At 35.5% G+C, this 14,115-nt stretch overlaps 1 protein-coding gene across 1 annotated transcript in view; it reads right to left on the bottom strand.

The window, feature by feature from the left end:
- Positions 1-14,115, bottom strand: part of PTPRQ (protein tyrosine phosphatase receptor type Q) — a 291,670-nt gene that overhangs the window by 252,412 nt on the left and 25,143 nt on the right. Inside the window, exons 6-7 of the mRNA XM_069094772.1 lie at positions 6,313-6,512; positions 2,859-3,108 (exon numbers count right to left, since the gene is read on the bottom strand). Of these exons, the coding sequence (XP_068950873.1) occupies positions 2,859-3,108; positions 6,313-6,512 (450 nt within the window). The remainder of the gene's footprint in view (positions 1-2,858; positions 3,109-6,312; positions 6,513-14,115) is intronic.

Here is a 14,115-nt window from a genome sequence, read left to right on the forward strand (position 1 = left end):
AGAGAGACAGAGAGAGAGAGAGACAGAGAGAGACAGAGAGAGAGAGACAGAGAGAGACAGAGACAGAGAGAGACAGAGAGAGAGACAGAGAGACAGAGACAGAGAGAGACAGAGAGAGAGACAGAGAGAGAGACAGAGAGACAGAGAGAGACAGAGAGAGAGACAGAGAGAGAGAGACAGAGAGAGAGAGATGAAATGAACAAAACATGTATACTTTTTAATTTGAAAGAGAAAAAATAACCACGATATAGACCTGAAAAGTCTGAAGATATGTTAACTGAGCATTCTCACCTAGCTACATTCCTCTGGCCTTTTCCAACATGCCCAGGATCTTCATTCTGCAAGATCACTTCAGTCCTGAACCTTATACCTCCTCAGTACCCTCTATTTCTGGGTTCCCTCTCTTTCTTTGCTTGCAGGGTAGACAGTGGAGAACTCCCTTGAAAGAACTCCATTTAAGAAGAGTGCTCAGGCAAACCATATTTTCATTTCCTACCCAGCTACACTCTTTGGGCTTCTCCAATGTGCCCTATCTTCAAGACCTTTCCTTACTTTTCAACTTCCTCTGGTGTACAGTCTTCACTCATTAAGCTGAATGCTCCTTGAGGGCAGGGACTGTCTTTGTCTTTCTTGATATCCCCAGCACTTAGAACATAATAGGCATTAATAAATGTATATTAATTGACTAATCGCAGTAATTTGCTATTTATAGTGATTACTGGTTTTTCTTTGGTGTGGCAGGTATTTTCACAGGGTGCATTTTATATACCTGTGAATTATTTTATAATTAAATTTTACTGAGATTTTTTTTTTATTTCTGAAGCAAATTTTAGATACTTTTTAACCAGATGACACTCATAGCTTGTTGCATTGTCTCTGAAAAACAGGCAACAGTTTGAATGATGCCATCCTTTCTTATGGATATAATATATCTGTATCAGAGATGTGGATGGAAAGTTCTGCTTTTATCTCATATTAATATTTAGGATTTCAAAAAGAAAGACATATTTAGGCATAAGACTGTAGTATCTAAAGCAATATAATTTACATCTTAAATCACATATGCTTCTTGCCAAATATTGTATATGTGAAAAGCATTTTATTTAAGAAAAGTAGCTAAATTTATCTAAATAAGTAAGATTCATTTCCAGAATAACACTTTTAATTTGATACTAATAAAATTATTTCTATCTTTGCTGAATAAAAAAATGAAGGGGGAGATAATATAATTCAAAGATGATTCATAACCTAGAATCCAAAAGTTAATGCTACATAAAAGCAAAATGTCAAATGTGAATAACTAATGACCACAGGGGGGAAAATGATGATTTGTTACTTGAAACATTTTTAGGAATTACAGTGAAATTACTTCATCAATTATTTTTCCTTTTGATCTCTGATACTATTAATCAGAACTAAAATGACTAATGTTTTGTACCTAGGACACAGGAATTATAATAACTTTCCAGTCATAACTCTGTTCCTTTGGTTACAAAGTATGTAAATCTGAAGTGTATCTACCTGAATAAACATATAAATCTTAACGAAAATAATTTTATATCAAGAAATGAAAAGAAATTAAAATTTTTACAGAAATCCATAATACTTTATAACTGCTGGGGTTGGCAAGAGTACTGGTAGCCTTGAGAACAGCAAAACTAATAACAAATGCTAAGGTAACAGGATTTGTGTTTTAAGAGACTATCTATGAAAGACAGGATGACATAGTCTGCTTTAGAGAACTCTGGGTTCAAGTCTTGCTTGTGAAACATGTTGACTGTGTGATCTTGGGGAAGTCATGTGTACCCTCCGTAGCCCAGAAAACTTTATAAGACTTTAAATTTCAAAGAAACTGATAAACTTCTTTCATAGAGGGTGTTTCTCTTTGGGAACTCTTTATACTTGTTAAATCATAGGGCCAAAGTAAATTTAAAAAGGGACCTAATGGGTTACCTAATTCAACTTTTTCTTTTCACATGAAAAGATAATTTAGACCAGGGTTCTTCAACTTTTTTATTATCTGGCAATGTGAAGAAATATATAAATCCCTGCTCAGAAAAAAATGCATAAAATGAATTGAATAAGCAATAAATATTTTTAAATGCATAAAATAAAATACATAAATTTATAAAAACAACCAGTTGTTTTGAAACCAAGTTATCAAAATACATTTTGGAAAATGTTCACAGAACCTAGGTTAAGATTCCCTGATTTAGACAATTAAAACAAGAATAGGCAAGTTCTACAAATGGTAAGTCTTAGTATTATAGGAATTGAACAATTTTTTTTTTACTTTTTAGAAGGGGGGAAGGCAGGGCAATTGGGGTTAAGTGACTTGGCCAAGGTCACAGAGCAAGTAAGTGTTAAGTGTATGAGGCTGGATCTGAACTTGGGTCCTCCTGACTCCAGGACCAGTGCTCTATTCACTGTGCTACCTAGCCACCTCAAGATTATAGTAATTAGACCAAAGAAATCTGCTCTCCATTATTCTCTTCTTTTATTTTTTTTTCTTTCTTATTTTCTTCTTTTTTTAACATCCTCTGCATTCCCTATGTCCTTACTAGTACTGGAAATTAGACATATTTAGGAGAAATAAAATTCTCAAGAATTTTTCTAAAAATTCTTAGAAATTTGAAGTATCTTCAGATGTCATTGGGGATTTTTGTTTTATTTTATTTTAAAGAGAGACCTCAAAACAAAAAGGATAAACAAAGGAAATTCAACTGAAGTATTAAGAGATCATTTTCATTCACTTGAAAATACTATATATGTATTACCTTTTCTTGTAGTTTAAGTCCTTCTTACTCTACCTTTCTTCCCTCCCCACCCACCCCTCACTCCCAAGAAAGGATTCATACCTGATTCTGGTGTTCTGATGATTGTACTGTCAATGTAGCCTGCTTCTGTAGTAACTGCAGAGACTTCAAACAGATATGTTGTATATGGCCTCAGATGGGTTACTACAAAACTTATAGGCTCGTTCCACACTGAACTTTTTCGACTCATTGCCAGGGCACTGGGCATATATGTGACCCGAGGGGGAGATGTGGCTCTACCCGAACTTGGTGAAGGTCTGGTTGTACTCCATAAAAATGATTCACTGTTCTCCTATTGAACAAAATGATTCAATATGAATGGAAAACATAATGTAGTGGTATACCTACTATTATTTGATGCTCATGGAGAGTCAATCAGCTACTCTACAAGTATTCATTAAGTACTTAGTATGTTTGTGCTAAGGGCTGGAGTGTAGACTGTGGAAAATGTAGTGTAGTGAAAAGAACACATGACTAGGGATCCACATATATAACAATAGCTAACATTTTTATGTTGAATTAGGCTTGCAAAGCTATGCCACTTATGAGGTCATGCTCTTTTCATATACTAACTAATTCAGAAGAAGTTAGGTTGCACAGCAAGTAGACAGAGCACTGGACTCAGGAAGACCCATTATTACCCTCATTTTGCAGATGAGGAAACTGAGGTTGAGGGAAATTAAATAATTTGTATAGGATCATACACCTACTAAATGTCTGAGACAGGATTTGAACATAGGATTTTGGGATTTCCAATCCAACATTCTATTAAATAAACTATCTAGCAGTCCTTAAAAGCTGTTTGACCATGGCTTAAATCACTCTGTCTCATTCAAAATGAAAAGGGAGAAGGCAGGGTTATTACCCACCATTCATTGCATTCAGGTCAAAACCCATCCTTAGTAGTCACTTGTCACAGCCATGAAATGATTTAGGGGTCAGGGTTTGGGGTGGAATTTCACCAATGGCATCTATATAGCTGGTGCTGTGAATGCCTAAGAGACACAAGGGGCTGACCCTGGGCTCAGAAAGGAGGGGGTTGGGCATCTCAAAGCAGCGGAAAGGAGCAGGTTTGGGGAGTGTTGAGGGACAAGGATAAGTGTTATCAGGAGGGTAGAATGCTGCTCATATTTCCACTTTGTCACTGACTGATAACACACAGGTTGAGGCCAGTCTATGACAGTCCTAGGATAAAAACATGGCCCCCAGAGGGCCTGAACTTCACTTTGGAGAACACTGGTATAGTAGACAAATAACTGACCTCAGAGTCAAAAAGACTTGGGCTCAAGTTCTACCTCTGACACCATTGGTTGTCTGACCATGGTTAAGGCACTTCATCTCTCAATGCTCCAATAAACTCTCTAAGATTATATAAACTGTCTAGCAGTAGTTGGTTTCTATTGATAGAGGGAGATCCTTAGGGACCTCACTGTCCAGATGAAATCTTAAATCCAACAAAAAATTCATAACAAGAAGTATTTATATATTGTATAATAATATATAATAATTACATAATTAATCAATTAAATTGTTAATATAAGAATTAAATTAATTATATAAATTATATAGGCAGCAAAATGCCTCAAGCTTGGAATCCCAAGTTACATTTGTGTGTATATAAATACATACATGCATATATGTTCATAGGTAAAGGTATACACATAGGTATGTGTATATATATGTATGTGTATAAAGGTATACACACAGGTAGAGTAGAATATCTCCTAGGCATATGAATATACAGAGGCATATGTATGTATATGTACATTGTATACCTTTACATATATACAAAAAGATATATAATGTGAATGTATATTTATCAGATCACAAATAAGCACATATATAGTATAAGATTCTGTGGACACTTGTTCTGCTTAATTTCTACCTATTTTTGTTTAGAATTTGGCTAAAATTCTCTTAGAACTTATTATCTTCTTCCTCGACCTCCCCACACCACCGAATCTTCCTCCCAACTGCTTCTACCCCTTATATCTGGAAGTTATCTTTCCTACTTTAAATCTCTCATAGTACTTTATTTAGACCCCTCCTATGTACCTAATTTTGTATTACAGTTACTTGTATTCCTTGCCTTATGCACGAAAAATCCTTTGTTTTTTTCAAAGCTCACCTTATGCGCCACTTCCTATGTCAGTCTTTCCTGACACCCTCACTTTCTGGTACCCCACCCCAACCCTAAATATTTCCTTTTTTTCTTTTTTTATACATGTTGCATGTCTTATATATGTACTTATTTTGTCCAACAGAGAATGCAATCTTAAAGACAAGGATTATTTTTTTTGTCTTTGAATCCCCAGGGCTTAGCATAGTGCCTGGAACAGAGCATGTGGTTTATAAATACAAATTGATTAGTTGTTTAATAGACACTAGTCTATAAATCTGAATGAAGGTACTGTGGTCAAATTTTACATCACATAGTCACTTCTACTGTAGACATAAACCAACAGGATAAGTCAATGATTTGCAACCTTTGGGCTATGGTTCATGGGAAGGTTACAGAATTATTCCAATGGGTCCAAGAATCCAAAAATTGTCATTTTCACTTTTATTTAGCAAATATACCTTCTTCAGGCTGAGCAAATAAATAAATGGCTTTCACACAGGCATTATTCTTCTAATATGCAGTGACTTTTCTTTTTTTTTGCTTTTGCAGGCATGTGATTTCATTGGTAGAAGAACTCCTCATGAGGAATCTAGCTCTACCAATATAGACTGGTAACTCTTCTTCAATTCAAAGATTTATCTTAGGGGCAGCTAGGTGGGGCAGTGAATAGAGCACTGGCCCTGGACTCAGGAGGATCTGAGTTCAAATCCTGTCTCAGACACTTAACACTTACTAGCCATGTGACCTTGGGCAAGTCACTTAATCCCAATCCCCCTGCCCTCCCCCCTTCAAAAAAAAGAATTATCTTAGTCACTAAAAGACTGTCACTTAGCCAGAGTCAAACAATCTGTCAGAGGAAAAATTGGAATTCAGGTATTCCTCCAGTATAATATTAGCTTTCATTGGGTATATTTTTGCCTTTTATTTCGTTAAAATTTCAATATTATAATTAACAAAATAAAAATTCATTTAAAAGCATTTCCAAACTTATTGTTGCTTGTTTGCCATTGTGTATGTTCGTACGTGTGTCATGTGCATGTTATATGTGCATCATAACATACATGTCATCATGAAAATTATCAATCAACAGATCTTAATAGTATCATTGCTATCTTGAAAGGAATCCAAAAAGCTGTTTTGTTAAAAAAAAAGAAAGCAAAAGGGATCCTCAACCTTGACCTCACCCTGACCACTATTATATGGAAGGAGGTGGTGTACATGAAACTTTTTTGACATTTAAAAAAGAGGTCTTAATAAACAAAAAAAAAAAAGAAAAAAATGAATTATACAGCTATCAGTAGGGTTACACATTAAATTTAATGAAACAATTTTCTGGAGAAGTTTAAAATAAGGAAGGCATTTCCTGATACTTACATTACACTCTGGCAACTTCCCTGAGAGAAGATCTTCAACTTTAATGGAGACATCTTTCACTATGAATCCACTTCTTGCATGTTTGACACTAATCTTGAAGCTGGTAATCTTACCATTTGGTTGCCGAGGCAAATACCAAATTAAATTGACTGCTGAATAATTGAAGGTCTCCACAGTGAGATTTACCACTTTGCCTGGAGCTAAGGAAAACATTAATGCGTTATAATTAGAAATATTACTGTGAAACTTAAGAATAAAATTCTAAGTTTTCCATAGTAGTTGAAACAATTTTGAAAAAAAATTAATGAATCAGATGAAATATACTTAGGAGTATGATTTTATCCTGAACAAAAAATTGTCCAGAATAAGAAAGAGGAAATAGCTTTTTTAAACAGTAGCAATTTTTCACTTTGTGATCATTATGATGGAACCTCTATAGTCTCGTATAAATCTTTTGTTTTAATCATTTCTTTTGTTCTGAGGAAATAAATAACTTCCCTATATCTTATCTATATTATACCTTAAGTAATTTTCTAAAACCTTCTGGGGAAAATTCTAGATAAGAATCAAGTCCAAGTTCTAGGTGCTTTTCCACAGGGCTCTAGGATCAGATGGCAAAAAACAAGAGGAAAAAAAACTACTTGACCTCTTTCTTTAGCGACCAAGCTCCTCCAGTACTGAAATTAGTATCAGTGCATGAAATAAGAGCCAGGCATCCCCAGCATCTTGGGTTTAGTGTTATAATGGATTCTTTTCCCTTTATTCATACAGAACCCAGAAGAGTACTTTGCCCATATTAGGGATTTAATAAATGTTTGTTGAAAATTCCAATATATTTAAGGGAAAAGCAAAATATCTGAGTAACCAGTTGTTTTGCTGTTCTTGTTACTTTCAGGCCCATCAGAGCATTGCCATGGGGAGCCCTTCCTCCCAAACTTCCTGCTAATGCCTCCCCCTTCCTTCTACCTTCTGGATAAATTTTGATACCCCTCATAACCATTCCCTTGGAAAGGACCCTAGAGTTGGTGCTATTCTCTATAGGGGCTAAGCACCTATAATACTCTACCCACCATACTAGGCACACATGGTCCATGATTCCATTGGTTTGGGGAAATTTTAGGTGAGGAAACTCCCTCTATAAATACAAATCAGCACCTAGAGATTTTCCTAGAGCACAGAAAGTTTACCCAGGTTTATACAGCCAGTGCATGTCAAAAGCTGAAGTTTAACACACATCTTCCTGGTTCAGACAACTATCTTGGAAAGAGAATTATCAACTACAACCTTATTAGTAACTTAGAGGAAGATTTTCCAGGCCATTTCACTCTCTAGATCCTTGAATACTGACACCTGACCTGTCACCCTAAGCACGCTTGGAGTATAGATAAGCTTTGAAGTTAGTCTGTCAAGAATGGAGTAGTCATGAAAGGGAGAATAATATGAAATAATACTGGAAAAGTAGGTGGGATTCATATAGTAGAAGGCTTTGAATGGTGGGACAAGGATTTTGTGTTTTATTTTAGAGGCAATACATAGTCATTAAAGACCTTTAAGTAGTAGAATGACAGTCAGATCTGTTTTTTGTATCACTAACATCAAATATGTTTGAGAAGTACTGTCTTTTTATCTAATTCTAATTATACAGAAATAAATAAGCCATGTAGGCAATTTGAACATAATCAACCCAAAAATACTTTTCATGTTTAATGATGCATTTATGTCTTATTTTCAATAAGGAAGAGCAGTAAGAACATAAGTGGGAAAATGACTTTTTTCTTTCAAATTGAAATTTAGCTAGAAACTAAAAAAGGTGAAGGCAGTTCAGTATAGTAACTAGAGAAGTAGACTTGAAATCAAGTCCTTTGACACATACTGGTTATGTAACCCTGCACAAATTACCTACCCAGTCAGTGCTCTAGGAACTCTTAAAGATTCCATGCAATTAGTTAGCATAGAAATATGTTTTGCAGGATTTCTCATGTATAATTAATACCAAATTTCTTTCCTTCTTAAGGAGGGGAGAGGGGGAAAGGTAAGGGTACAATTTGGATTTCAATTAAAAAAATGAGTTTAAAATTTTACGTCTTATTGAGAAATATTTAATGGAATAATTTTTTTAAAAAAATTATGATTCTAAGTTGGAGATAAGACACTCATCTGCATTGATAGAGTGAATTCCCTTACCTGGAAGCTCCCCAAATGAATTAAATCACAGATCATCATTTATCCAATTTGGAAGCAGATGTTTTTAAAGAGAAAGTATTATTAATATCATTTACATGGGGCAGAAATATTCCAATAACTTGAAATTTTAAGTAGGCAGAAATAATGGAGAGATATTTAGAATCTTTTAAGATCATGATGCCACCCGGAGAAAAGTGATATATGGTTTGACAAATACAACAAGTCATTAATGAAAGAAAGTATGAAGTTGAAATAGATAAATACATTTCAGTGACAAAATATATGTGATTAAATATATAGGCTTCTAGTGTTAAGATATAAACAATTTAATCTGGAGGGCAATTTTAACAGTGTATATATATTTACATGTCTCAAAATTTGACAAGAAACCATATGAAATATATAAGAAACTTAAATTAGGATCAGGGAAAAATGTGTATGAGTAACATAATAAGAATTATTAAATTATATAACAGATGCATCTGACAATAAAAATCAAGAAATTCATTAATAATAGACTAATAAATTAAATAATAGCAATATTCTCTCTAAGGCAACGGAATTTAGTGTTAGGGCTGCGAGTGTGAGAGACACTGCAGCAGTCACAAGATGTCAGAGGGAGTGCATGTGACCTCTGAGGAGCAGGGGCTTGGAGATGTGGAGACCGACTCTGCCGGGCCGTAAAGGCTGACATGGCATTGAGCGCAGGGTCGTGGGAGCTGACTCTGCTGGGTTGGGAAAGGCCGACATGGCACTGAGCGTGCCCCATAAACACGGACTCCTCTTAACACATACTCCTTTGCCCTGCACTCGGGAGAATGCATGATTAGCTCCCACATGACAGGTGACAAGGGGGCAGCCAGAGGGGGTGCACGTGGCTTTCTGAGGGATGTTGTTGGGGCAGCTTTGCCTGGGGGTTAACCAACCAGGGATAAGGGAGTTTTGGGCACAGTGACACGAGAGTGATACTCTGCGTGGCAGTGCGTGGAGGACTTCCGGGAAGGATGTTGCTCCTTGGTCTCTTACAACTTACTCAGGAAAGAACATGATTGGCCCTGCAAGGCGTGCCCCCGCAAGGCATATAAATTGGGGAGAAAGAGGAAGTGAGGAGTTCACTTAGTTCCTGCTTAGTTCCTTCTTAGTTCACTTAGTTCCTGCTTAGTTCCTGTTCCGCCTGGAAGTGAGTTAGTTCCTGTGCCTGTTCCTGTGCTTGCTTGTGGTGCTGTTAAGATGTAATGGAATAAACAGCTTTGCATCACACTTTCCGTGTCCTGGGTGTTCTGTGGGGGTAAGTTCTTCTTGGAGACAAGAAGCTGGAGATGTCCAAAGACCGGGTATAAGGTAAGATAAGGTAAGATAAGGCTGGAGTTGGGACCGGGACCCCAACAATTTAGCATTTAACAACAATATCAAGGCTTAAGAAGTATGTGAGGAGATATGACATAGAATATAGAGAGCTAGCCTGGGATTTAGTACAATTTGAGCTCTAGACATGGAGTCAATAAGACCTGTTTTCGAATCCTGCTTTAAATACTAACTGTATGACTCTGAGTCATTCACACCCTCTGCACGTCAGTTTCCATACCTTTTACAATAAAAGGGATGGACTAGATGGACTTAGGTTCCTGTTACCTCTAAATCTATGATCTGATCATCCCAAGTCCTACATCTGACACATATTAATGTGAAGACCTGGACAAGTCATACAACTGTTCAAGGCCTTCAGGTAACAATTTTAAAACTATGAGTTGTAAAAAAGCTAAAACATAAAAAAAGAAACCTATGAGTTGTAGAACACTGGTCTATCTTCATGGATAGAGGGAGTTTTTTCAACAGATAACTTCCTACATTGAGTAAAACAGAAACCCAGACCCCTTTCCCAAAATAAAAAGTAATCTAGGTGAAGTTATCACATATTTCAATAGTCCAATGACATAATTTACCATCGTGTGGTTCCTCCTTTAACTTTGCAGATTGCAGGTCCTCTATAACTTAGTAGATTGTTTTTGAGAGTTCTTGCAGTCAAAAACATTATGACCCTGTGGTCAAACTGATGAGGAATCGGGCTTAGCCAGGCTGGTGCTCAGATGCTATACATTCAGCCTTAGCTTTAATCTAGGTCTTTCCACTTGGTATGATCTGTCAGAGTTAATATTTCTCTGACAGACCCTCTATAGAGGGTCACAGAATTGGAGAATTGGGATTTCAGCAATCATCAAGATCAATTCAAGCAGTAAAGGAATACCCATTGTAACACAACTAACAATAAATTGTGCAGTCTCTTCTTGAAGACCTCAGAGGAGGAGGAACCCATTGCCTTCAAAAGCAGTTCAGTCCACTCTGACACTGCTTCAGGTGTTAGGAAAATTTTTCCAGACATCAAGCCTAAATTGGTCTCTAAACAATGTCCACCAATCACTCCGGGTTCCTCGAGGCCAAGTCAAACAAGTCTAATACTTCTTCCAGAAGACAACTCTTAAAATATTTTTAAAAAGATCTCATATCACTCCTGAGGCTTCTCTTTTCTGAGATAAACATGCCACTTCCTTCAACTGATCCCTACATGACATGAAGTAAAGAATCGTCACTATTCTGACTGCATTCTTCTGAATGCTACCCCATGTTTCCCCGATAATAAGACACTGTCTTATCAATTTTTTTGGACAGAAAAACACCAGAGGGCTTATTTTCAGGGGAGGGCTTATTTTAATGAACATTGACAGCAATTTTAATAAACAGGTAAATGTGAACAAAAAAATGTACCTTTATTCAATAATGAATTCAATAAAGAACAGGATGACGCACTCACTGCTGCAGCTCTGATTGGATGCAGCTCGGAGCGCGGCATGCGTTTCACTGGGGGGGGGGGACGGTGCATACAGAGGGTACCGTAATGTAGTGTGTAGCGCAGGGGATCACCTTCACTACAGTAGCAATCTCAATAGGGCTTATTTTCGGGGGAGGGCTTATTTTAGAGGAATCTTACACAGTAAGGGGAGGGCTTATTTTCGGGATAGGTCTTATTATCGGGGAAACACGGTACCCATCTGATCACTTCAGTTTTTAATCAGTGTCTCCAGAACTGAATACAACACTCCAGATGAGGTCTGACCAGATGAGAGTACAGTGGCACTATCACCTCCTGATTCCTGAGAGCTACATACATATCTCTTAATGCGGTCCAAGAGCATGCAGACTTCTTTGACTACCACATTATACTTCTGACTCATATTAAGCTTACAGTCTACTATCTTTTTTAAAAAAAACCACAAGTTCTTTTTTTCCCAGAACAATAGTTTTCTAACCATTATTCTTCCATTTTGTCAGTCATTCAGTATATGAAAAAGAATTTATTAAGAGCTTATTATGTGCCAGGCACTATTCTAAATGCTGGTAATATTTTTTAAAAGTGGGGCTGGGAATACCACTATGAGGTCTGTATCTCAAATCGATCATAAAAAAGAGGAATGGACCCACACATGCCAAAATATTGATAGGAGGTCTTTCTGTGGTGGCAAAGAATTGGAAATTGAGGGGATTCCCATCAATTGTGGAATGGCTAAACAAGTTGTGATATACGAATGTAATTGAATACTACTGTTGTATAAGAAATGATGATCAGGCAGATTTCAGAAAAAACCTGGACTTACATGAACTGATGCTAAATGAAGTGAGCAGAACAAGGAGAACACTGTGCACAGTAAAAGCAAAATTGTGTGATGATCAACTACTATAGGCTTAGCTCTTCTCTGCAATACAATGATTCAAGACAATTCCAAAAGATTCATGAAGGAAAATGCTGTCCACATCCAGAGAAAGAGCTATGGAGCCTGAATGTAGATTGAATCACACTATTTTCACTTTTTTTCTGGTTTTTGTTTTCTTTCTCATGGATTTTCCCTTAAGTTCTGATCCTTCTTTCACTACATGACTAACATTGAAATGTGTTTAACATGATTATATACATATGTGTGTGTATTAAAAACCTATATCAGATTACTTGCTGTCTTGGGTAGGGGGGAGAGAAGCAGGGAGGGAGAAAAATTTGGAATGCAAAATCTTGCAAAAATGAATTTTGAAAACTATCTTTACACGTAATTTGAAAAAAATAAAATACTATTAAGTGCAAAAAAATAGTGGGGCTGAGGGGCAAAGGAAATGGTCCTTTCCCAAAAGGAAATTATATTATAATGGTAGAGACAATGTAAAATAACTATGCACATAACAAGATATATAGTGTAAATGGGAGAAAATCCCCCAAAGAAGTCACAGGGTAGGAAGAGCATTTACCAGCAAAGGCCTCTTGCAGAAGTTGGGATTTGAGCTGAGGCTTGAAAGAGAACAGAAGAGTCAAAAATTAAATGTGAAGAGGGGAAAATTCCAGGTATAGGAATAGCCAATGCAAAGGCATGAAGTAGATTGCATCAAGTGCAGAGTACATTCTATATAAACATATATGTATATGTAAACACATAAAAGTCTGAAGCACACTCATCCTCTTCTTTAAAAAAAAGGAATGTGAACAAAGAGGGGAAAAAAAGTATCAGGACTGAGAGAAATATACAATTAACACTCATAAACTGAACGTGAATTGTATGGAACCATCCATAATACAGAAGAAGCAAGAAGAACAGATTAGAAAGAAATAACATTATAAGGTAGAAATGTATTATTTATAAAAAATATACTTGAAACAAAGATTCAAAGACAGTTAAAATAGGGGCTGGAGCAAAATCTATATATTGATTGAAGTGAACTTAAAAAGCAAGATAACAACCATGATTTCATAAAATTTGCAGTAACTATAGAAACAATAAAAAATGAAAAAAAAAAGGGAAATTACATTATACTCAAAAGCATTATTGATAATGAATCAATACCATTATTTAATATATGTAGCAAATAGCATAATATCTAAATATGTAATTAAAAAGATAATAAAATTTTGCAGGGAGAAATAAACATTCAAATTATAATAGCAATATGTCCCTTTCAGATCTAGATAGATCTAGTCAAAAGATAAGCCAAAAAATGAACCTGAATAGATTCTGAGAAAATTAGAGATTATAGATGATCTCTGAAAATTAATGAATAAGGACAGAAAGGAGTTTACATACTTCTTAGTGTTGCAAGGTACCAATACAAAAACTGATCATAAATATTTCATCAAAAATAAAGAAAAGCAGAAAACCTAAACAAAAATGCAATAAAAATTATATACATAAATTTTGAAGAAATAATTAAAAATTAATCAGAGACAAAACATTTTAATTCTAATGAATTGGTGAGTTAAAGAACTACAGAAATAACACAAAATTTCATCAAATAAAATTGTGATAATGAAGCAATATGCCAAAACTTGCAAGAGTTATATAAAATAGTCCTTAAGGGAAAATTCATATATATATATATAAATGCTATCAGCTAAAGGAAAAAAAAAGAAATCCACAAAATTGGGACTGGAAGTCTTAAAAAATTAGAAAAAAACAAAAACACACAACTAAAGAAAAAAGTAGAAATTCTAAATATCAGGGAGTTTGATAAAATTTAAGTAAAATCTAAAGCAAAAATAATTAAAATAATAAATAAAATGAAGCTTTTAAAAATAATTTGATTTTT

The sequence above is a fragment of the Petaurus breviceps genome, unplaced genomic scaffold (genome assembly GCF_028583685.1).
Source record: "Petaurus breviceps papuanus isolate PSGF00001 unplaced genomic scaffold, PetGlider_PUasm1.0 221, whole genome shotgun sequence".
Classification (NCBI taxonomy): domain Eukaryota; kingdom Metazoa; phylum Chordata; class Mammalia; order Diprotodontia; family Petauridae; genus Petaurus; species Petaurus breviceps.